This window comes from Ranitomeya imitator, chromosome 7 (genome assembly GCF_032444005.1).
Source record: "Ranitomeya imitator isolate aRanImi1 chromosome 7, aRanImi1.pri, whole genome shotgun sequence".
Taxonomy (NCBI): Eukaryota; Metazoa; Chordata; class Amphibia; order Anura; family Dendrobatidae; genus Ranitomeya; species Ranitomeya imitator.
In genome coordinates, this window is record NC_091288.1 from 218,085,507 (window position 1) to 218,110,595 (window position 25,089).

General features: G+C 47.8%; 1 protein-coding gene across 2 annotated transcripts; it reads left to right on the forward strand.

Moving 5' to 3' along the window:
- The first annotated feature begins 9,162 nt into the window (after positions 1-9,162).
- On the forward strand, positions 9,163-16,720 carry MAZ (MYC associated zinc finger protein). 2 transcript variants are annotated; one of them, XM_069734995.1, is made up of 5 exons: positions 9,163-9,753; positions 11,044-11,792; positions 12,084-12,147; positions 12,241-12,412; positions 13,729-16,720. In XM_069734995.1, exons 1-5 carry the CDS (start codon positions 9,721-9,723, stop codon positions 13,827-13,829), a joined length of 1,119 nt encoding a protein of 372 aa, XP_069591096.1. In that variant the 5' UTR covers positions 9,163-9,720; the 3' UTR covers positions 13,830-16,720. The 2 variants fall into 2 exon arrangements, with proteins under 2 accessions (XP_069591096.1, XP_069591095.1); XM_069734994.1 differs by having other exon boundaries at positions 9,580-9,759.
- The last annotated feature ends 8,369 nt before the right edge of the window (positions 16,721-25,089 follow it).

Sequence of the window (25,089 nt, forward strand, 5' to 3'; positions counted from 1 at the left end):
ATCCCGCTGTCTGCCACCAGTGTAACGGGGTCTACCAAGCTGGGGTACCTCTTTCAGCACCACCCCGTGTTTCAGGAGGTCCACTCTGCTTTGGCTGGAGTCTGAATGAAGGACGCTGGCTGGAATTGCTTGATTACATGGGCGCATATAAAAGATCACTGCTACTCCACGTATTTCCAGTCTGACAACACTTTACTCACAGGACACAGAATATATCACACAGATACAGAGGGCAGGCCAATAGAAAAGTGGCAGACCAGACATACATTACAATAGCCGCAGGGGGCCGGAGCCTGCCGATATTTACTGTGGGAATTACAAAGGTGGGGGGCGGTGTATACCGTGTATCCCCCTATATATTATATATACAGGACAGCTCCCACTGTGAGTGATCGGCCTGGTCCCTGTATACCCCTATATACTATACATACAGGACAGCTCCTACTGTGAGTGATAGGCCCGGTCCCTGTATACCCCTATATACTCTATGTGGCTCAGGCCCTTCTCTTGATGCAAGCACGTGTTGCGCTCGCCCGGACTGGTGAGACTGTGCGCCATTATGGACTGGATGGGATAACGACCCCTGTGCGATCACTACTAATGGGACCTCTGATTGGATAAGTATTTCTCTCCACCGTTTCGCTCCTCCCTGCAGACGGGGGTCAGTAGAGGATGCAGCAGAGTTCATCAGGGGTCTGGTGTGTATTTGCTATAACCCTGGAAGGCACATTGCCGAAACATGCGTCGGGACTATTGGTGTGCGCTGTCCCCTGCACTGCAGGTATTGCTGCCTGTGTGTGACGTGTCTACGCTGAGTGCAGCGGCTCCTTTTGTTTCGCATTGGGTGTGGGTTTATCAGAGTGGCAAGTAATGTTCGGCCATGTCGGGCCCTTGGGTCACCTCTAACTCTAGGTACCCGGTACTCCGTTGCGTGTCCCCCATAGATATCTGTTTAATGCCTGATTACTGGGGGTGAGGGGCTGCTCGGGGTGAGGGGTTACTGGGGGTGAGGGGCTGCTCGGTGTGAGGGGTTACTGGGGGTGAGGGGCTGCTCGGGGTGAGGGATTACTGGGAGTGAGGGGCTGCTCGGGGTGAGGGATTATTGTGGGGTGAGGGGCTGCTCGGGGTGAGGAGCTACTGGGGGTGAGGGGCTGCTTGGGGTCACTGGGGGTGAGGGGTTACTGCGGTGAGGGGCTGCTCGGGGTGAGGGATTACTGGGGGTGAGGGACTGCTCGGGGTGAGGGACTGCTCGGGGTGAGGGGCTGCTCGGGGTGAGGGATTACTGGGGGTGAGGGGCTGCTCAGGGTGAAGGGTTACTGCGGGTGAGGGGCTGCAGTGCCGGCTTACACCGTTGTTACATGTTGTATTATGGACGTAGTGATTTATAGGATCAGCAAGTGACGCCTTATAACCGCACTGTGGCTCCGTCATCAGAGTATTTTATGAGAAAGCGCCGGGCTTCTGCACACAGCAGTGCGGTATATTACGCTGCGCCCCTCCGTGCGAGCTCCAGCGCGTCCCCTGCTCCCTTCCGTGCGAGCTCCAGTGCGTCCCCCGCTCCCCTCAGTGCGAGCTCCAACTCGTCCCCCGCTCCCCTCCGTGCGAGCTCCAGCTCGTCCCCCGCTCCCCTCGTGTGCGCTGGAGCTCGCACGGAGGGGAGCGGGGGACGCGCTGGAGCTCGCAAGGAGGGGCGCAGCGTAATATACCGCACTGCTGTGTGCAGGAGCCCAGCGCTTTCTCATACAATACTCTGATAACGGGGCCACAGTGCGGTTATAAGGCGTCATTTGCTGATCCTATCTATAATATAACGCTGGGAGGGTCACTCTGTCCGAAGCCTTTATAGACTGCACAAGCGCCGGCGCAGTCTGGCCCCCACAGAGTGACGCTCCCAGGAGATCGCGGTATGCGTAAACACTAAACGCACACCGCGATCTCCACCGGAGAGGCAGGGACCGTGGACGCGCCAGGAGGGGGAATATATTCACCTGTCCCCCATTCCAGCGCTGCGTGCGGCTCCGGCTCCCAGGTCCTCTGCTGTGACGTTCACAGTTCAGAGGGCGCGATGACGCGCTTAATGCACGCCGGCGCCGCCCTCTGACTGACCAGTCACAGCCAGAGAAGCCGGAACACGGAGCGGACGCAGCGCTGGAACGGGGGACAGGTGAATATAGCAAGTGCTGGGGGGCCTGAGCTGGCGGCGATACCGGCACCTGACCCCCACAGCGCGCCGGTGTCCCCGCCTGCTCAGGCCCCCCAGCACTCGGCGCCCAGCGACGATAGGTGAGTATGATATTTTTTTTTAATATATCGCAGCAGCATACGGGGCATATACAATGGAGCATCTTATGGGACTGTCACGATATGGTATGAAATATCATAAGTAGTTCTCTTGCTAGCCTGCGTGGGCTTAGCCCCTCTTCTTGGAGTGATACTGCAACAGTTGTAGCTGCAAATTCCTGGCTTTCCTTCTCAGAGAGTGTGGGGGTTAGGAGAGCCAAAGTTATTTACGACCGGCATTTCCTGTGTAAGCTCTTGTTCAGCTATAAGTGAAGTAGAAACTTCGAGGATCCATGAAAGATTCTTTGTTTAGTTTTTGTTAGATATTAGGCAAGCGATTTAAGCTAGACATACGAAAATATATATTCTTATTCTCACTCGGTGTATTTACCCATTCCCCGAAACACGGGCTTCTAACTCCGTCTGGTAAAGAAGTAGGGTTTTCTCTGTAAATATGTATCCCAGATAGGACATATTTGATCTCATTAGAATGCTCACGTTAATCCGAGATGAATGATGAGTTTGTTAGGACTCTGACATGTTTTGTAGTGAAGTTATAGAAATAAGAGAAAATAGTTTAAAGTTTAGGCAGAATGTAGAGAGAGGAGGGTCTGGATAAGCCAGCCTTTCTGTGATGTCACAGCCTTAATGTTTTAAGTGTCTGGCAGGCTCTGAGGAGTCACTTTTCTGCTTGATTTCTTGTCTTCTCCTGGAAGAGCCCTGCACACGTCCAAATGAGCTGGGACGTACGGTTGCCTGTCATGCTTTGAACATGTGAGTGTTGCTTTTTCTCATTTATTCCCTTTATGTTATAATTACCCTTGTACATATTTGCAATTGTCTCATTTGTAACATCTTTGTAAAATATTTTGATAAAACACTGCCTGAAACTTTTGATGGGGTATATTATTTAATACCAGTTCTTTCTCCTGTTCTAAACCGTACCCTAAGTCTCTTGAAGGGAAAATACGCTACTGTTGTGTTGGGTTAGCTTCGGACCCGTTTAATCGAAGCTGGTGGCAGCGAGAGTGTGCAGACTGTTGAGTGAGGCTGTAGCGACTGCGGCGTTGCTAATTATTGTTCCTGCCTGAGTGGGAGTAGTTATCGCGTCGCTGTAGCGTGCCCAATAGCCAGTACATAGCAGGCAGCCTTTCTGGCGACTAATTACCCAGGGTGCAGTACCTAATCTGACCGGAGAGTAAGGGGGGCGCCAGAGAGCTGCAAGTGTTAAGTGGTACTGTAAGTGGGATATACATAAATCCCTGCAGTTCGTGGTATATAGAAAAGCAGTGGGATACCTAGAATAAGCCCCTGCTGTAAACTAAGAGGTCAATAGCCTTGTGTGTGTTTTCTCATCACATCGTGGAGTGGAGGGATAACTAAGATAAGCCCCCCTGCACATGTGATAGCCGACTGTTGGCCTAAAGTCACCTCAATCCGTGACGTAGGGGTGACGGTCACGGTGGGAATCCTGACCAATTGGTGACAGCGGTCAGGGGAATCGTGACAGGGGCCATCAACCATAATGGAGCAGTGTACGGGGGCATATAGTATGGAGCATCTTATGGGGGCCATAAACCTTTATGGAGCAGTGTACGGGGGCATATACAATGGAGCATCTTATGGGGGCCATCAACCATAATGGAGCAGCGTGTGGGGCATATGGATGGGGGAAGCAAATTAAAGAACGGTGGCGCAGGATGGGAGCAGCACATGACAGAACGGGAGCGCAAGATGGGAGCAGCACATGACAGAACGGGAGCGCAGGATGGGAGCAGCACATGACAGAATAGGGCAGCACATGAGAGAACGGGGGTGCAGGATGGGAGCAGCACATGACAGTACGGGGGCACAGGATGGCAGCAGCACATGACAGAACGGGAGCGCAGGATGGGAGCAGCACATGACAGGATGGGGGTGCAGGATGGAGCAGCACATGACAGGATGGGGGTGCAGGATGGAGCAGCACATGTCAGAATGGGGACGCAGGATGAAGACCATATACCAATATAAATGCTCGCCACCCGGGCGTAGAACGGGTTCAATAGCTAGTCTAATATGTGTGTATGTCCGGGATTGGCATCTGCACCGTCGCAGCTACAGCCACAAAATTTTGCACAGTCACACGTCTGAACCCCGAGAGCATCATAGGCTATGTTGTGAGGTGAAATTTTAACCCTGCACTTTCCAATTCACCAAACAATTTTGCCCATATCTACATAATGGGGAAAAAGTGAAAGGAAAAGTGTTGGAGGCAAATTGACAGCTGCCAGATGTGAACAAGGGGGACTTAAAGAGTGAGAGCGATGGCGCCAAAGAGTATATACCGTACAGCTGCTAAGGTGGGGTCCCGACATGGGATACTCACCACACACGGGGATATGAACACACACACAAAATGCGCCACACACTACCACGTGCTTGAACACATATACCACCCTCAGCACACATTTCACCACACATACACCAACCTCGCCACATAAAAGTCGAAACAAAAAAGTCAACGCTCAAAACTCACCACGCGCAAAACTCGCCACATGCAAAACTAGGCTCACGCAAAACTCACCTCATGGAAAACTCGTCACACGCAAAACTTGCACACGCGGAAAAATTGCCACATGCACAAAAGTTGCCACATGCAAAAGTTGCCTCACACAAAACTTGCACATACTCAAAACGCACCACACATAAAACTCGCCACGCGCAAAACTTACCATGCACACAACTTGCTACACTAACCTGTCACATGCAACTCGACACACAAAAAGTTGCTACACGCATGTCACCACACAAAACTCATCTCACAAAAGTCGCTACATGCATGTCGCCACACGCAACTCAACACACACAACTTGACACATGAAACTCGCCCTAAAACACACACAAGTCTGGTATTAGCCTTCAAAAATCTGATTAATAAGCAGACAAACTACAAGAGCAACAACTGAACCATATAGGAAATACGGCAGCTGTCAGTCACATGACCTGTCTATTATGTGTATGTGTGAGCTAATATATACTGCCAGGGGGAGGGCTTCCTGTTGGCTGTGGATTTATCAGGCTGCCAATTTACAAATACTGAGGTAAAAATACTGAGCAAATAACGTGTAAACGTGGTCTAATACAGGAGGAGATGACATACAGATATATACTATATACAGGAGAGATGGCACACAGGTATATACTATATACCGGAGGAGATGACATACAGATATATACTATATACAGGAGGAGATGACACACGTATATACTATATACAGGAGGAGATGACACAGGTATATACTATATACAGGGGAGATGACATACAGGCATATACTATATACAGGAGGAGATGACACACAGGTATATACTATATACAGGAGGAGATGACACACAGGTATATACTATATACAGGGGAGATGACATACAGGTATATACTATATACAGGGGAGATGACACACAGATATATACTATATACAGGAGGAGATGACACATATATACACTATATACTATATACAGGAGGAGATGACACACGTATATACTACATAAAAGAGATGACACAGGTATATAGATTAGATGACAGAGCAGGTATATACTATATACAGGGGAGATGACATACAGGTATATACTATATACAGATGACACAGGTATATACTATATATAGGAGATGACACAGGTATATAGTATATACAGGAGATGACACAGAAATATACAATATACAGGAGGAGATGACATACAGCAGGTATATATTATTTACAGGGGAGATGACATACAGGTATATACTATATACAGGAGGAGATGACACAGGTATATACTATATACAGGGGAGATGACATACAGGTATATACTATATACAGGGGAGATGACATACAGGTATATACTATATACAGGGGAGATGACATACAGGTATATACTATATACAGGGGAGATGACATACAGGTACATATATATACAGGAGGAGATGACATACAGGTATATACTATATACAGGAGGAGATGAAACACAGGTATATACTATATACAGGAGGAGATGACATACAGGTATATACTATGTACAGGAGATGACTTACAGGTATATACTATATACAGGAAGAGATGACACACAGGTATATACTATTTACAGGGGAGATGACATACAGGTATATACTATAGACAGGAGGAGATGACACAGGTATATACTATTTACAGGGGAGATGACACAGGTATATACTATATACAGGAGGAGATGACACACAGGTATATACTATATACAGGAGGAGATGACATACAGGTATATACTATGTACAGGAGGAGATTACTTACAGGTACATATATATACTATATACAGGAGATGACATACAGGTATATACTATATACAGGAGATGACATACAGGTATATACTATATACAGGAAGAGATGACACACGTATATACTACATAAAAGAGATGACACAGGTATATAGATTAGATGACAGAGCAGGTATATACTATATACAGGGGAGATGACATACAGGTATATACTATATACAGATGACACAGGTATATACTATATATAGGAGATGACACAGGTATATAGTATATACAGGAGATGACACAGAAATATACAATATACAGGAGGAGATGACATACAGCAGGTATATATTATTTACAGGGGAGATGACATACAGGTATATACTATATACAGGAGGAGATGACACAGGTATATACTATATACAGGGGAGATGACATACAGGCATATACTATATACAGGAGGAGATGACACACAGGTATATACTATATACAGGAGGAGATGACATACAGGTATATACTATGTACAGGAGGAGATTACTTACAGGTACATATATATACTATATACAGGAGATGACATACAGGTATATACTATATACAGGAGATGACATACAGGTATATACTATATACAGGAGGAGATGACACACGTATATACTACATAAAAGAGATGACACAGGTATATAGATTAGATGACAGAGCAGGTATATACTATATACAGGGGAGATGACATACAGGTATATACTATATACAGATGACACAGGTATATACTATATATAGGAGATGACACAGGTATATAGTATATACAGGAGATGACACAGAAATATACAATATACAGGAGGAGATGACATACAGCAGGTATATATTATTTACAGGGGAGATGACATACAGGTATATACTATATACAGGAGGAGATGACACAGGTATATACTATATACAGGGGAGATGACATACAGGTATATACTATATACAGGGGAGATGACATACAGGTATATACTATATACAGGGGAGATGACATACAGGTATATACTATATACAGGGGAGATGACATACAGGTACATATATATACAGGAGGAGATGACATACAGGTATATACTATATACAGGAGGAGATGAAACACAGGTATATACTATATACAGGAGGAGATGACATACAGGTATATACTATGTACAGGAGATGACTTACAGGTATATACTATATACAGGAAGAGATGACACACAGGTATATACTATTTACAGGGGAGATGACATACAGGTATATACTATAGACAGGAGGAGATGACACAGGTATATACTATTTACAGGGGAGATGACACAGGTATATACTATATACAGGAGGAGATGACACACAGGTATATACTATATACAGGAGGAGATGACATACAGGTATATACTATGTACAGGAGGAGATTACTTACAGGTACATATATATACTATATACAGGAGATGACATACAGGTATATACTATATACAGGAGATGACATACAGGTATATACTATATACAGGAAGAGATGACACACGTATATACTATTTACAGGGGAGATGACATACAGGTATATACTATAGACAGGAGGAGATGACACACAGGTATATACTATAGACAGGAGGAGATGACATACAGGTATATACTGTATATACTATGTACAGGAGGAGATGACTTACAGGTACATATATATACTATATACAGGAGATGACATACAGGTATATACTATATACAGGAGGAGATGACATACAGGTATATACTGTATATACTATGTACAGGAGGAGATGACTTACAGGTACATATATATACTATTTACAGGGGAGATGACACACGTATATACTATTTACAGGGGAGATGACATACAGGTATATACTATAGACAGGAGATGACATACAGGTGTATACTATATATAAGGGAGATGATAAACATGTATATACTGAGGGGAAAATGAGAGGTGTGAGTGCAAAATGAGAGGAGTGAGGGAATATAGTGGAGTGATCGGAAAATGACAGATGTGAGGTCGAAATGACAAGTGTTAGGGGGGAATGAGAGGAGTGAGGGGGAAAATGAGAGACGTGAGGCGCTATAACTAACCACAGCTAGTTACTATGCCCAGGCAACGCCGGGCTCTTCAGCTAGTAAGCTATAAATCACTACGTCCATGATACAACATGTAACAACGGTGTCAGCCGGCACTGCAGCCCCTCACACCCAGTAACCCCCTCTCCCCCTGTAACCCCCATTGTGTGGGCTGCCATAGCCGGCAACTATAGAAGACGCTGTCCCTTTAACAGAACGAGCGCCTAACTGTCTGCCGACACATAAATATTTGAGCCCGGAGGGAGGAGGAAGAGCGCCCCTCCCCTCTGAGAGGCCAGCTGCTCATCAATGCGGGCGGACGAGACCATCGCGGAGGGAGGGGGGTGTTTGTGCTCGGGCTGAGCTCGGAGGCTTCGCGCTTCCTCCCGGCGGCCGCGGCCCGTGTTTGTCGCAGGGCAGGGGGCGGGCGGAGGGGATTTGTCGCAGCGCGGACCCCCCTGTGGGCAGCTGGTGACTGAGGAGCGGGTTCTCCGCCGCCCCTTCCCCTCGGCGTCACACAATGCTCGGCCTCCATCTTGCTCCGACGCCGCGCTCCGCTCCCCCCTCCCTTGTTTATCTTTAGTTCAGTCCAAATCTGCAGCAAAAGGGGAAAAAAAAAAAAAAGCTCCAATGTTACAAACGGCGCAGTGCTATTAGCTGCATCCGCCGCCCGGTGCATCCGGTGCATCCGCCGCTGTGTCACCCGGGGCCGCGCCCGCCCGCCGCCGCCGCCGCTGTGTGACATTTTTTTTTTTGTTTTTTTGCAGGTGGGGGCTGGGGAGCCGCGGGGTGAGAGGTCACAGGCGCTGCCATATTTTGGATAGTAAATAATGCACAAATAATCCGCAAGGGGAGGAGGGAAGAAGAAGAAGAAGAGGGGAGAGGAAGAGGGAGAAGAGGGGCGCGGAGCCCCGGTGCGTGCTGCAGGGAGGCGGAGGCGGGGGCCGTGATGTCACCGCGCGCTGAGCCTTCTTTATCCCATGCCCTGTGTATTTTATAGGGGATTTTTTTCCCCCTCCGCCTTTAGGGGGCAGTGATCTACCGGAGAGACGCGTCCGAGGAGGGAGGGGGCGGCGGAGCGGGGGGGCGACAACCGCGAGAATAGACGAGAAAAAGAGACTTTATTGATTTCTGCAATAATGGACGCGAACTGGACCAGCTTTATATTCCAGGTAATGGTGAGTGTGCGGGAGGCCGGGGTGTAAGGGGAGGATGAGGTGTGCGGGGAGGCCGGGGTGTAAGGGGAGGATGAGGTGTGCGGGGAGGCCGGGGTGTAAGGGGAGGTTGGGGGTCTGCGGGGAGGCCGGGGTGTGAGGAGAGGTTGGGGGTCTGCGGGGAGGCCGGGGTGTGAGGAGAGGCTGGGGGTGTAAGGGGAGGCTGGGGGTCTGCGGGGAGGCCGGGGTGTGAGGAGAGGCTGGGGGTCTGCGGGGAGGCCGGGGTGTGAGGAGAGGCTGGGGGTCTGCGGGGAGGCCGGGGTGTGAGGAGAGGTTGGGGGTCTGCGGGGAGGCCGGGGTGTGAGGAGAGGCTGGGGGTCTGCGGGGAGGCCGGGGTGTGAGGAGAGGCTGGGGGTCTGCGGGGAGGCCGGGGTGTGAGGAGAGGCTGGGGGTCTGCGGGGAGGCCGGGGGTCGCTGGCGGCAGAGGAGCCGGCGGCCGCGGAGTCCTGTAAATCTGCAGCTTCTTCTCCCGCCTGTGAGGCTGTATTATTTCTTTTTTTGCAGGGAGGAGGGAGCGGAGAGCGCTGGTGCTGGGTGTTTTCTCACCACCCCTCCTCTCCCTCTTTCCTCTCCCTCTTTCCTCTCATAGTGAAGCTGGCAGTGAGGGATAGTGTCCTCTGCTCCCCGCGTGGAGAGGTCGCCCCTCGTCCGGGCCACAGTGACACCGAGGTCTGACGGGCCATTGTGTGCTGCGTCCATGGGATACGGGAGGGTGGACGGTGTCAGGAAGCGGTTAATTGGGAGAGGATTGGGGTCTCATTACATTGGGGGGGGGGTCTCTGTGCCTAAGGATGAGGGTCCTGGGCTCTGCAGACAGTGTGTGACATGGGGGTGGTGCTCATTTGGGGTCCTTGTACGTTCTAGGTGTGATGACTTGTGCACAGAGATGTCATGGTGTGGCGGTGGTCTTTATTACGGTGTATAGACCACGTGTGCAGATAAATGTCCTCTACATGGGGGGGTAGCGAGGCTGGGACCGGACGTAGCGAGGCTGGGACCAGACGTGACCCAATTCTAAGCCTTTGTCGTGCTCGGGGCCTGGTCTGAGGAGCTTGCACTCGTCTGTGACCAGGTGGTCCTAGCAATTAATGACTTGGTAACTGGTCAGCCGTTTGTTGTGGAGATCGTCGGTCTGACCGGCTGTACCCGGCCTCCAGTTGCCACTTGGGGTGTCCTAACTTTACACTATTGTTGTTGATTTGGAAGCTTGGAGGATCTATTAGTTATTGGTCCTTTTGTCTCCTCCAGACCCCTCCTCCACCCCCGGCGGAGCCCTTACAAGTTGAACTGTTACCTGTACTTGCGACTGTTACCGCACCGCCCGATGGATCCCTCACGACGCAAACCTTGGTGCACACTATGGCGCCCCAACACCCGTCCACAGTGGACACGGCCGCCCTCAAACAAGTGGTGCCGGGACTGTCCATCCCACAGCAGATGGTGCCAACCACCATTACATCTCAGCCTTCCCCCATCTCCACCGCTCTCCCTTTGCACCCGGTCATGGAGCTCTCCAAGAAGTCTAAGGGCCGGGGCCCCTACATATGTTCCTTGTGCTCCAAAGAGTTTAAGAACGGCTACAACCTGCGGAGACATGAAGCTATCCACACGGGCACCAAGCCCGCCCGGGCGCAGCCTGCGGTCAAGATGCCCACCATGGTTCCTCTCAGTTTGCTCAGTGTTGCTGGGACCCTCGGGACCAGTACTGAACCCCTGGAGGTTCCTACATCTCCTTCCACGCTGCCTTTACCGGGGCCGTCGCCTACAGCTAAAAAGGTTCGGAAAAACCACGCCTGTGAGATGTGCGGGAAGGCCTTCCGGGACGTTTACCACCTGAATCGCCACAAGTTGTCTCACTCCGATGAGAAGCCGTACTCGTGCCACGTGTGTCAGCAACGCTTCAAGCGCAAGGACCGCATGACGTATCACGTCCGCTCCCACGACGGGACGGTGCACAAACCGTACATCTGTAGCCACTGCGGGAAAGGCTTCTCCCGGTAAGATGCCGGACAGCCAGCCCTGTCACTTGGCCAGCCCATCACTCGTCCGGCCTGTCCCCCGGGCCAGCCCATCACTCGTCCGGCCCGTCCCCCAGGCCAGCCCATCACTCGTCCGGCCCGTCCCCCGGGCCAGCCCATCACTCGTCTGTCCCGTCCCCCGGGCCAGCCCATCACTCATCCAGCCAGCCCATCCGCCGGCCCATCACCCGTCCGGCCAGCCCATCCCCCGGCCCATGCCGATTCCTCTTTTGTCTCTTTCAATCTTATTTTTCATTTCTTCTCTTTCAGTCCGGATCACTTGAACAGTCACGTCAGACAAGTTCACTCTACGGAGCGCCCCTTTAAATGCCAGGTACTTGTAAAATGTGGTTCTTCGATGATCTTTGGTCGGTCGGCGTTCGTTGTGTTTCTCGGTCACATCATTGTCTTCTCCTTCCGCCTCCAGACCTGTGAAGCTGCTTTTGCTACGAAGGACCGGCTCAGGGCCCACATGGTGCGACACGAGGAGAAGGTTCCTTGTCACGTGTGTGGGAAGCTCCTCAGTGCGGCCTACATCACCGACCACATGAAGGTCCACAGCCAGGGACCCAACCACGTGTGTGAGCTGTGTAACAAAGGTAAGGGAGGTGTGCGTTGTGCACGTGTCTCAGCCGCTCAGTCCAACACCGCACCACTACACTTCTGAGGGCCCCAAATCCGGCATATCCCAACATCCAGCGATGCTCTTCTCGGCCATGAGTGAACACGTTCTCCTTAGAAGGGTGGAGGGTGGTCTTTGTTTGAGTCCTTCAATCTCTCTCACCAGTGTGGTCTTATGAGTGAACGGTTCCCTGACTAAATGGATGGGTTCTTTTCACTAACATGTTAGTAAATTGGTTACAACAAGAGTAGATATAAAAGGTCCATTATTCCTGTACGTTGTATCATGGGGGCATGCGGAGTTGTTGCTACAGGTACCGGAAGTTGATGTGATCTCGGCTAGGAGACCAGATGCAAGCTATTTATTTGCAAATGTTAAAATAAGCATTAATGAGATCCTTGGGGGCGGGGTGTGTGGAATGTTAGACTCTTCGGGGGCGGGGTGTGTGGAATGTTAGACTCTTCAGGGGCGGAGCCTGGCTATGAATTAAAGAACCAGTAAACAAATTAGACATTTCTGATCCTTGGACAGAGCGCCACCTACTTTTAGCCGAGAATATAGTTTCTGAAACCTTCACATTGATCGGCTCTAACATTTTGTCTTCAGTCTCCTTTTTACTGAGGGCTTCCCATGAACTCTCCCTGTTTACTGGTTCTTTAGTGGGGTAGCGGCACCTTGCAGGATGGTGTGGGTGAGGGGATCGCTTTGTGATGATGGAGCTAAGCCTGTGGCCCGGCCTTAAAGTGGCGTGTGCTTCTCCTCCCCCGTGCAGGTTTTGCCACGGCCGCGTACCTGCGGGTCCACTCGGTGAAGCACCACGGTCTGGTGTGCCCACGGGCAGACAGCTTCCTCTGCAAGTTGTGCAGCGTTCACTGCAAAACCCTGGCACAGCTGAGCGGCCACATGCACACACACGCCATGTCGGGGGCCACGGGGCTCGCTGAGGGACCCCTACTGCAGTGACCACGGCTAAGGCAAGAGCCTAGTTCCCTTTTCCCTTCCCTTTCCTGGGGATGTATGCATTGTTGGTAGCTGGAGGCTGTGCTGAGCATTGCTGGGTTTTGGGGTATGCCCTGTAGCCCCCCGTACCTCGTCTTGTAGCATGCCTGCCCGTCACTCAGTGGTTGTGTTTGGAGACGCCCCTGCCCCCGCTCTGCTTGTCTAGATGCTTTATTGTATTCTCGTAATTCCGTCTCTAATCATTGACTTTATCCCCCTGCTCACGTTTTGCATTGTTCGTTATGTGCCCCCACAATAATTCGCCTTTTTTTTCTGCCTTCTCTCCCCTCACAGGCACCTGCGAAGTCTGCCCTCTCGCGGATCCGACGGCCGGCGAAACCGCTGTGCTTCCGAACACCAGTGTTCCCGGCATGATGTCCACGCAGCCCTGGTGACTGGCTCTCCTGGAGGGGGGTGCAGACAACGATGTCGCTCTCTTCTGATGTGTTTTGTGTACAGTGTTTGGGGGTCCACACCGGCCCCCGGCTCCGGCACACATGTTCTGAAGAGTGGTTGTATGTAACCCACCTCCCACCTTCTGTCCTCCAGGTGAATAAAAACCGTGAGGCTAAAGGAAGGTGACCAGGAATATAGGAAAATGACATCCATACTGCCGGCCCCCCGAGGATGACTCTTGGAGTTCACCGCAGCCTGACTTGTACACTACACTGTGCCCTGTGTAATGCTGTAGGACTTGGTGCCCATTTTTTGCATCCCCCCCCGGCGTGATCGGAGCACCTGGCGTGGTGGAAATCATGGACCAACGCCTTGTATAAAAGTGACGCCATAGCGTGCACCGGTGCCTGCAAGGACGGTGAGACGTCAGGACTCTGCTCTGAGGGTGGCATGGACTGGCGGGCTGCTCCGGCTCATGATTAGTATTTCTTAACACTAGATGTGTGAGCGGTAAATCCTTTTCAAGTAGATGTCCTGGGCGCCAACCGAATTATCTGAGATAAGGGCGCTGTGAAGGAGGGCGGGAAAACGGGCACGGTACCCTGAGACGTGGTACGTGATGGTGCTGGTCCTCCGGGCAGCAGCGGGAGGTGGATAACGATAACGTGGTCAGTTCCAGGACGGGCGTAATGCCATCATTTGAAGATGGACCTCCAAACTCCATGTTTCGGGCAGAATCTGGCTTCACTGGTAGGCTTTGCTTCTTGCCAGTCTGGTCACAAGTGTCCCGTGAAGGCCAAGCATTGTCTTCTGTGGGCACTTGCATCCAGTCCTCCAAATTGATCCCACTTGTCTCTGTCTACAGTAGGATGTAGCGGAGACAACGACCCGTACTGTAGGCGAAACGGCAGAACGTGCCCGGCGGCGTTGGGTGCAGCCACGCTCTACGCAGTTCTGTAACTATCCCGCGAGCTCGGTGCAGCGGCGCCGGTGCCTGACAGGTTGGAACGAAGCCGCCATGATCCTGGCCATGTTCACGTTGCCCGTGTTTGGTGACTTTCAACAGTCAGGTAATGTTCTCTAATACGAGCAGAAACTTCATGAATTTTGGCTGACGACTCCCATCGTACATTACAGCTCCACCCGTCATCCACCCTCGCGACCGAACAAATGGCTTCAGGGGGTTGGCGTATAAATTCTAGGTTTTAACCCTTTTTTTTGGTTTTTCCTTTTATTTTTTTTATGTTTCTAGGATCTAATATAGAATAACATGAATTCTTATGGAATGAGCAGGTTTAGTTTAGTGAAGGTATACTTATATCTTTTATAGCAGCTACTGAGGCCGCTTCGCCCCGGTGCTCCCACTACTGTGAATCTTCTTAAAGGTTGAATTCTTCTAGCGTTTTATTGTCGGAGATGACAGAAAACAGGTCTGCAGATATCAATGGTGAAGGCCACCAGCTGGCAACCGAAACCCAGGGGCTTCAGTGCCAACGGAGGTGCTGTCAGGTGTTCCTGAGCCTTGAGGTCATCTGGGTGGGCGACGAACTTCGGGCAGCGTCTGACTCGTCTTCTACGGTTGCACCATTAAAAACTTTTAACCCTTAGTTAATTGAGGCGTCCGTAACTTCTGCTCGTTCTTTACTATGGATGAAACTTCCATGTTCTGCTCCTGTTGCACATGAGGCGCAATAGTGGAGAAAAATCGGAAATTGCATCGTTTTTTTTTTTTTTTTTTCTATTTTACGACAGAACGTTCCGCTCCGGAAAAAAAGAGATCTTAGAGAGGTTTACTTATAGCAGATGGCGCCAATCTCCGGACGGACGCCCCGGTAGCTAAATATTGGGAATGTGGATAGAAAACCGCCCCCTTTCCGTGCTGCTTATTGGCATTGAGGCGGGGAAACGTAGCAGGAAATGTATCGGTGACGTAAAGTTTGGATACATTGTATCCAATCACGATTCTACGTATCCTGCTGGATAGTTTCCCAAAAAACTGGGGCGGAACTTGTCCGCTGCCCCTGTTGACGAAGGGTCGTCATCTTCGTGGTCGTCTTCTTTTTGCATTTCACGTCTTTCGCCCATCGCAGCCTTCATTACCGAGTCCAAATCAGCCTTGTAGTCGGACTACATCTTTCCTAGCCATGGTTGATGTGACTAGTAGCCACGTGAGTTGGTGGCCATGTTTTTTTGTTTTTTTTTTCCTTTGGAGGGGCAGGACGAGGGCAGCAGTTTTCTGTACAAACTTCTACGTGTATATACTTTCCAGAAGGAGTGAATGCCTGTGTACATAGGTTTATATAGACTCTGTCCATGGTCATTTCAAGCCTTCGTTGTCCGCTCGTTACTGGCCCCGCATGTCGTTCCACCACCCGTATACGGGCCGTAAAGGGCAGGCGGTAATGTCCCTTTCTACAAGGCAGGAGCTCCTTTTCTGCGACATTTCAGGGCGCCCCCTTCCCTCTTTTTCGGTTATACACAGGTGAGACGTTGTGTATATAGTGTGCAGGGGTCGGGTACAGGCTGTATATAATGGACGTGTCACTTGCATCTCGCACTGTAAATACTGAAAACTGCTGGAAATCCGTCATTTTGATAACTGTTGAAAAAGTTTAAAAGGTAAAAAAAAAAAAAAAAAATTTCTTAACTGTCCTAGTGGTGACGATCGCTCCTCACCTCCGCGCTCCCTCTTGTGCGTCACTTCGGGATTTTTTTTTTTTTTTTAATTTTTTTTTTCTTGATCTCCCTTAGTAAATAACATTGTTCTTCTTCCCTCTATGTTCTCAGTGTCATATAATCTGTCTCCGTATATAAAGTATTTCGCCCTGTCTCACTTCTCATTGTTGCTTATGAAATAACTGAATTTTAGTAAAAATATGAAATCCCAAGATTTATCGTTGTGTTTTTTTGTTATTGAGAGTACTACTATATTCTTGCACATAGGGGGCAGTATGGAGGCTGCAGTCAAAATCATTCGTCCCCCCCCAAATCAGGATTGTCAGCAAAATTTATCAACTTTCTGCAATAAACTAATGAAACCATGTAAAATGGCTGAACACAAGGAATATAACAAGTGATTCTGCACCCCGTTCTGAGCAGTTTCTCTCGCACTTCACCGAGCTCCTCTGGCTGTTGTAACCTGCTGCAGATGTGCTGCATCACCAGACTCGGGCACCGTTCCTGAGGAGTCATAGTCCGGTCCTCGTGGGCAATGGCCTCCAGGTCACTCATATTCTTGCATTGTTAAGTGAAGACACCATGGTCTCCTTCAAAAAAGATGCAACGGCGTCGAATGTTACTAGAGATACAAGTGGTCTTAGGTGGGCGCAAGGATCGGTGGGGATTGATGCAGCAAATGAAAGGCACGTATGAAGTGAGGACTGGAGGCCGCAGGGGAGCAGGTGGTGGTGCACAGTCACAACTAAGAGTCTTAATACCAAGACACAGGTGGATGCCCTGGTGGGCCTCTTATAGGTCCAGGCTGATATTATGGGAGCACGCCGAGCCACTTGCACAACCCGACGTGGAGAACAGCAACCGTAGAAGGTGATGAAGCCCTCCCTAGCCGGGCAGATACGTAACGGTACCTCCCAAGTTTAGGTCCTTCCTAGATGAGTTGGTAGTAGAAGAAACCATGCTTTGTGTGGAATTTCTGGAGCAGAATAAGGCCACGTATCTCCTCTTTAGGTCCCCGCATTTCTCCTTCGGACCACAAGTCATATCACAGTCCAGAACTTGGTCTATTTCATACTCCCATAATTGGATCAGAAGCAGGAACCGCTTTGACTCTAGAAGAGGATTTGTTGAGGACGACCTACAGACAGAGAGTTAGAAAACGTAGAAGGACACACTCGGGCTCAGTCACGTCTTACATGGAGGAGACATCCGAGGAGTCCTGATAGGGACCAGGAACATTCGAGACCGAGGAACCAAAGTACAGATTCTGAGAAGGTATTTGAGGTGGAATTTTGAAGCGGTCATCACAAGATGATCCCCAATAGGAAATCCACGGAAGTCCCAAAATCACCAGTGGATCAGAAAATGGTAAATCTAAAAAAAAAAAAAAGTCATCCATGCACCCATCTGGAGAGTTACCTTCACTGGCCAGAATTAGATCTGACCACCTGGAATTGTTGAGCCATTCACGGAGGCTAGTTCAAGGGCGTCTGCAAAAGAACTAAAGAAATGGTCAGCCTCTTGGCCAAAGCCACGTCCATACAATTCTCTCCTGCTCCGGAATCAGTTAGTGCCTGTCCCGTGAACATGGAGGACCTGTAGGAAATGACCATAGGCACTGACTATTGAGTGCAAGAAAGCATTAATCCAAGGGTAATGTCCTCCTCCTTGCCGAGGTGGCCTTCAGTTGGGAACAACTTGTTTGAAAATTATCCCGTTCACCACAACACTTAGAGTCCGCCAGTAAGGCGACTGGATCTTCCCGCTGTAGATGATCTGTTCCAACCGATCTCCATGGGTTCCTCTTCTGCCATTCTGGGAGGAGATTTCGAAGACTTTTTTTGGAAAGTGACTCGTGGAATCCAGAGTTTTGTTTTGTTTTTTTTGGGGGGGGGGTTTCTCCTTAAGTCGTTCTTTAAAATGCTTGTCCACTTGGGTGACGAGGGAATACAAGTCCTAAAGCGAGTTCATCTCTGATCCCTTTGGGTAAGGCGGCAGAGAAGATGGCCAGGAGAGCGGCATTGTTTCAGGTAAATTCAGCAGAGCACAGAACTTGATGGCAAAATGTCTGAGAGTCAAGTGACTGCAAAGGGCCCGCAGCGAGATTGACGGCAGCGGGAAGTGAGGGTTCAGTTGGCACAGTGGAGCGCAGACATCTGAAGGTCTCCATGCTGGAACTCTGAGAGGTCACCACCTCTACTGCCCCAAAAGCACAAGAAAAGTCACCTCAAACCAGGGCCAGCGTCACCACCCTGGCAAGTGCTGGGGCCATAAGTAAGCGGGGTCCACTCACAATCGGTGACACCGGCATGCTATGGGGGCTCCCTTGTCCTTTAAACTAGATGGAGCGATGATGTCACTACAGCAGAAGACGCCGAGGAGACCGGAGCTGCGGGGAACAAGGAGAGGTATTTTTTATCTATGGAGCATTATATGGGGCCCATTCTGTATGGAGCATTACTATGGGGGAAATAAGTATTCGATCCTTTGCTGATTTTGTAAGTTTGCCCACTGACAAAGACATGAACCGTCTACAATTTTAAGGGTCGGATAATTTTAACATTGAGACATAGAATATCAAAAATATAATCCAGAAAATTAGATTGTATAAATTATATAAATTTGAATTTTGCAGTGAGAAATAAGTATTTGATCCCTCTAGCAAACAAGACTTCAGACTTGGTGGTAAAACCCTTGTTGGCAAGCACAGCAGTCAGACGTTTCTTGTAGTTGATGAAGTTTGCGCACATGTCAGGAGGAATCTTGCTCCACTCCTCTTTGCAGATCATTAAGACTTTGAGGCTGTCACTTGGCGACTCAGAGCTTCATCTCCCTCCATAAGTTTTCTATGGGATTCAGGTCTGGAGACTGGTTAGGCCACTCCATGTCCTTAATGTGCTTCTTTTTGAGCCGCTTCTTTGTTGCCTTGGCTGTAAGTTTTTGGTCATTGTCTTGCTGGAAGACCCAGCCACGACCCATTTTTAATGTCCTGGCGGAAGGAAGGAGATTGTCACTCAGGATTTTACGGTACATGGTTCCATCCATTCTCCCATTGATAAGGTGAAGTAGTCCTGTGCCCTTAGCAGATAAGCACCCCAAAACATGATGTTTCCTCCTCCATGCTTGACAGTGGGGATGGTGTTCTTTGGGTCATAGGCAGCATTTCTCTTCCTCCAAACATGGCGAGTTGAGTTAATGCCAAAGACCTCAATTTTTGTCTCATCTGACCACAGCACCTTCTCCCAGTCACTCACAAAATCATCCAGGTGTTCACTGGTAAACTTCAGACGGGCCGCACATGTGCCTTCTTCAGCAGGTGGGCACTGCGGGATATTAAACCTTTACAGTGTAATGTGTTACCAGTGGTTTTCTTGTTGACTGTGGTCCCAGCTGCCTTGAGATCATTAACAAGTTCCCCCCCATATAGTTTTAGGCTGATCTCTCACCCTCCTCATGATCAAGGATACCCCACGAGGTGAGATTCTGCACGGTGCCCCAGATCGATGTCGATTGACCGTCATGTCGTATTTCTTCCATTTTCTTACTATTGCACCAACAGTTGTCTCCTTCTCATGCAGCGTCTTACTTATGGTTTCGTAGCCCATTCCAGCTTTGTGCAGGTCTAGGATCTTGTTCCTGACATCCTTATAGAGCTCTTTGGTCTTGCCCATGTTGTAGAGGTTAGAGACTGACTGATAATTGAGTCTGTGGACAGGAGTCTTTTATAAAGGTGACTATGTAAGACAGCTGTCTTTAATGCAGGTAACGAGATGATTAGGAGTCTGACTGGTCTGTAGGAGCCAGAACTCTTAATGGTTGGTAGGGGATCAAATACTTATTTCTTACTGCAAAATGCAAATGTATATAATTTATACAATGTGATTTTCTGGATTTTATTTTTGATATTCTATCTCTCAATGTTAAAATTAACCTACCCTTAAAATTATAGACTGTTCATGTCTTTGTCAGTGGCCAAATGTACAAAATCAGCAAGGGATCAAATATTTATTTCCCCCACTGTATATGGGGCTCATTCTGTATGGAGCAATATATGGGGCTCCATTATACTGTATGGAGGACTATACTTTTGTACACTCATGTTATGTAAGCAGTGAGATCTTTGGGATTGTACTATACCTATATTTTTTATCTGTGCATCATGACTTGTAATATGTGTTAAAGGGGCCACTGGGGCCCATAAAAACCAGGTTTTGGCCCGGCTTCTAATATGCTAAAAACCATGAAAATAACCACAAAAGCTCTTGGATTGTACATAAGAGCAGTATTATAGTAGTTATATTCTTGTACATAGGGGCAGTATTATAGTAGTTATATTCTTGTATATAGGGGCAGTATTATAGTAGTTATATTCTTGTACATAGGGGCAGTATTATAGTAGTTATATTCTAGTACATAGGAGCAGTATTATAGTAGTTATATTCTTGTACATAGGGGCAGTATTATAGTAGTTATATTCTTGTACATAGGAGCAGTATTATAGTAGTTATATTCTTGTACATAGGGGCAGTATTATAGTAGTTATATTCTAGTACATAGGAGCAGTATTATAGTAGTTATATTCTTGTACATAGGGGCAGTATTATAGTAGTTATATTCTTGTACATAGGGGCAGTATTATAGTAGTTATATTCTTGTACATGGGGCAGTATTATAGTAGTTATATTCTTGTACATAGGAACAGTATAATAGTAGTTATATTCTTGTACATAGGGGCAGTATTATAGTAGTTATATTCTTGTACATAGGGGCAGTATTATAGTAGTTATATTCTTGTACATAGGGGCAGTATTATAGTAGTTATATTCTTGTACATAGGAACAGTATAATAGTAGTTATATTCTTGTACATAGGGGCAGTATTATAGTAGTTATATTCTTGTACATAGGAGCAGTATTATAGTAGTTATATTCTTGTACATAGGAACAGTATTATAGTAGTTATATTCCTGTACATAGGGGCAGTATTATAGTAGTTATATTCTTGTATATAGGAGCAGTATTATAGTAGTTACATTCTTGTATATAGGAGCAGTATTATAGTAGTTATATTCTTGTACATAGGGGCAGTATTATAGTAGTTATATTCTTGTACATAGGGGCAGTATTATAGCAGTTATATTCTTGTACATAGGAACAGTATTATAGTAGTTATATTCCTGTACATAGGAGCAGTATTATAGTAGTTATATTCTTGTATATAGGAGCAGTATTATAGTAGTTACATTCTTGTATATAGGAGCAGTATTATAGTAGTTATATTCTTGTACATAGGAGCAGTATTATAGTAGTTATATTCTTGTACATAGGGGGCAGTATTATAGTAGTTATATTCTTGTACATAGGGGCAGTATTATAGTAGTTATATTCTTGTACATAGGGGCAGTATTATAGTAGTTATATTCTTGTACATAGGAGCAGTATTATAGTAGTTATATTCTTGTACATAGGAGCAGTATTATAGTAGTTATATTCTTGTACATAGGGGGCAGTATTATAGTAGTTATATTCTTGTACATAGGGGGCAGTATTATAGTAGTTATATTATTGTACATAGGGGCAGTATTATAGTAGTTATATTCTTGTACATATGAGCAGTATTATAGTAGTTATATTCTTGTACATAGGGGCAGTATTATAGTAGTTATATTCTTGTACATAGGAACAGTATTATAGTAGTTATATTCCTGTACATAGGGGCAGTATTATAGTAGTTATATTCTTGTACATAGGAGCAGTATTATAGTAGTTATATTCTTGTACTTAGGAGCAGTATTATAGTAGTTATATTCTTGTACATAGGAGCAGTATTATAGTAGTTATATTCTTGTACTTAGGAGCAGTATTATAGTTATATTCTTGTACATAGGGGCAGTATTATAGTAGTTATATTCTTGTACATAGGAGCAGTATTATAGTAATTATATTCTTGTACGTAGGGGCAGTATTATAGTAGTTATATTCTTGTACGTAGGGGCAGTATTATAGTAGTTATATTCTTGTATGTAGGGGCAGTATTATGGTAGCTGCGTGTAATAAGTCTTGTATATAGCGGGTATAAATGTATTTTGCACACTATTTCCTTCTTACGTTCCTCTTGGCAGATAATAAGAACATTAATCAGGATGATGCTGATTTTTGGACTCTATTCTCAGTAATGACAAGACGGTAATTCAGAATATAATGGATTTGTATGATGTCTATATGGTTCTTTTCTGTCCCTTTCGGGATGTAAGATACTTAAGAACGTCGTGAACTCCTATACCGGAGCGTTTGGTGTGATCGGGGTAGACTGTGGCGATATTTGGGGGCACCAGCACAGGTGGTCAGAGATGTTGTCTGTCTTGTGTGGTTCTTGGCCTCCAGTGTTTGCAGGAAGGTGAAGTCCTGAGCTGTGTGCAGTGACGTCAGGCGGTGTCTCCCCAGCAGGGGGCAGTCCTGGCACAGCACACAGATGTGCATTCTGCTTCGTTGGCACGTTGGGGCCACGCACGCTGTGTGATGTGCAGGTATCTGCTCCAGTTTCCATGGAGTCTCTCAGTGATGAGAAATGCAGATATTCATCCACAAATCAGAATCTTCCACTTTGTGATCCTCACATATTGTCTCCTGGATCGCCCCCATTACCGCTCCTCTATCTGCAGGGAATATTTCGGTGTGATGGGAGATGTAGATCTTGATGCAATAAGAGGGGTGCACAAACTTTTTTGGGGGGAATCGTGAGTTATTGTAATAAATGGCCTCCAAGGTGTTCAGAGTCAAGTTGCCCACATAGTGATGTGAGGTGCTGTCGCCCACATGGAGATGGACAGAGGGTTGTTCTCTCCATTGTTGTATGAAGCTAATATGTAGCATATCCAACAGAAGCCCAAAAAATCAGTAAAATGGCGCCACATAAAGCATCGGCCCAATGCCGCCCAGTCGTCCTGAGTAACCCAATATCACCGCTCCTGACGCCGCGTTCTTCCTGCCTCCGCTACATCTTACACTCCCGTCTGCGCCATCATGTTCCTGCCTCATCAGCTCCTCATCCCCCATAAATCTCCTGTGTGTCCTTATTACGGTCTCGCTCATCCGCCGTGTGTCCGCACTTCACCCCAGGGCCGATCTTTGCCCCCTTAGTTCTTCCTCCGGGACAGATGACAATGTACGATGCCAAAATCTGATCCTCGAGATTCCCAACCAGAACATGTCTCCACATCATTTGTATTCTCCTCTAGGTTCCCGATCCTTGTTACCTTTTATGTTTACCAGCACTCCGGCTTTTAGGAATAACCTCCGGAATCCTTTCTTCATGAGATGAGACCCCATCATCTCCACCTTGCCGCCCCACACACCCCGTCAACTTTCACCTCACTACCTCTCTCTGGTGTTCTACAAAGCTATCATTTCACATCTTCCCTTACCCGTGTCCCTTCCTTCATACCCTTCTCACTGCCGCCCTTACCCGTGTCCCTTCCTTCATACCCTTCTATTTGCCACCCTTATACAGGTCCTTTCTTTTATGCCCTTTTCACTGCCGCTCTTACCCATGTCCTTTCCTTCATACCCTTCTATCTGCCGCCCTTACCCGTGTCCTTTCCTTCATACCTTTCTCACTGCCGCCCTTCCCCGTGTCCCTTCCTTCATACCTTTCTATCTGCCACCCTTACACAGGTCCTTTCTTTTATACCCTTCTATCTGCCACCTTTACACAGGTCCCTTCCTTCATACCCTTCTCACTGCTGCCCTTACCCACGTCCTTTCCTTCATACCCTTCTATCTGCCACCCCACTTACACAGGTCCTTTCTTTTATACCCTTCTCACTGCCACTCTCACCCATGTCCCTTCCTTCTTACCCTTCTCACTGCCGCCCTTACCCGCCATGTCCTTTCCTTCATACCCTTCTCACTGCTGCCTTTACCCATGTTCCTTCCTTCATACCCTTTTCACTGCCGCCCTTACCCATGTTCCTTCCTTCATACCCTTCTCACAGCTGTCCTTACCCATATCCCTTCTTCATACCCTTCTATCTGCCGCCCTTACCCTTGTCCTTTCCTTCATACCCTTCTCTCTGCCGCCCTTACCCTTGTCCTTTCCTTCATACCCTTCTCACTGCCACCCTTACCCGTGTCCTTTCCTTCATACCCTTCTTTCTGCCACCCTTACCCGTGTCCTTTCCTTCATACCCTTCTCACTGCCGCCCTTACCCGTGTCCCTTCCTTCATACCCTTCTATCTGTCACCCTTACACAGGTCCTTTCTTTTATACCCTTCTCACTGCCGCTCTCACCCATGTCCCTTCCTTCTTACCCTTCTCACTGCCGCCCTTACTCATGTCCCTTCCTTCTTACCCTTCTAATAATAATAATAATCTTTATTTATATAGCGCCAACATATTCCGCAGCGCTTTACAGTTTAACAGTTTCAAACACAAAAGTCATAAGTAACAACGTTAACAATACAATAATTAAAGCAAAATAAGACACTGCCACCCTTACCCATGTCTCTTCCTTCATACCCTTCTCTCTGCCACCCTTACCCATGTCCCTTCCTTCATACCCTTCTCTCTGCCGCCCTTGCCCAT

What these genes read in the sequence shown, in the direction of transcription:
- MAZ (XM_069734994.1), top strand. Translation starts at nt 9,721, where the DNA reads ATGGACGCGAACTGGACCAGCTTTATATTCCAGGTAATG. An exon ending in GCTTTATATTCCAGGTAATG is followed by an intron (nt 9,760 to 11,043) that starts GTGAGTGTGCGG and finishes TGTCTCCTCCAG; the next exon opens with ACCCCTCCTCCACCCCCGGC. An exon ending in AGCGCCCCTTTAAATGCCAG is followed by an intron (nt 12,148 to 12,240) that starts GTACTTGTAAAA and finishes TTCCGCCTCCAG; the next exon opens with ACCTGTGAAGCTGCTTTTGC.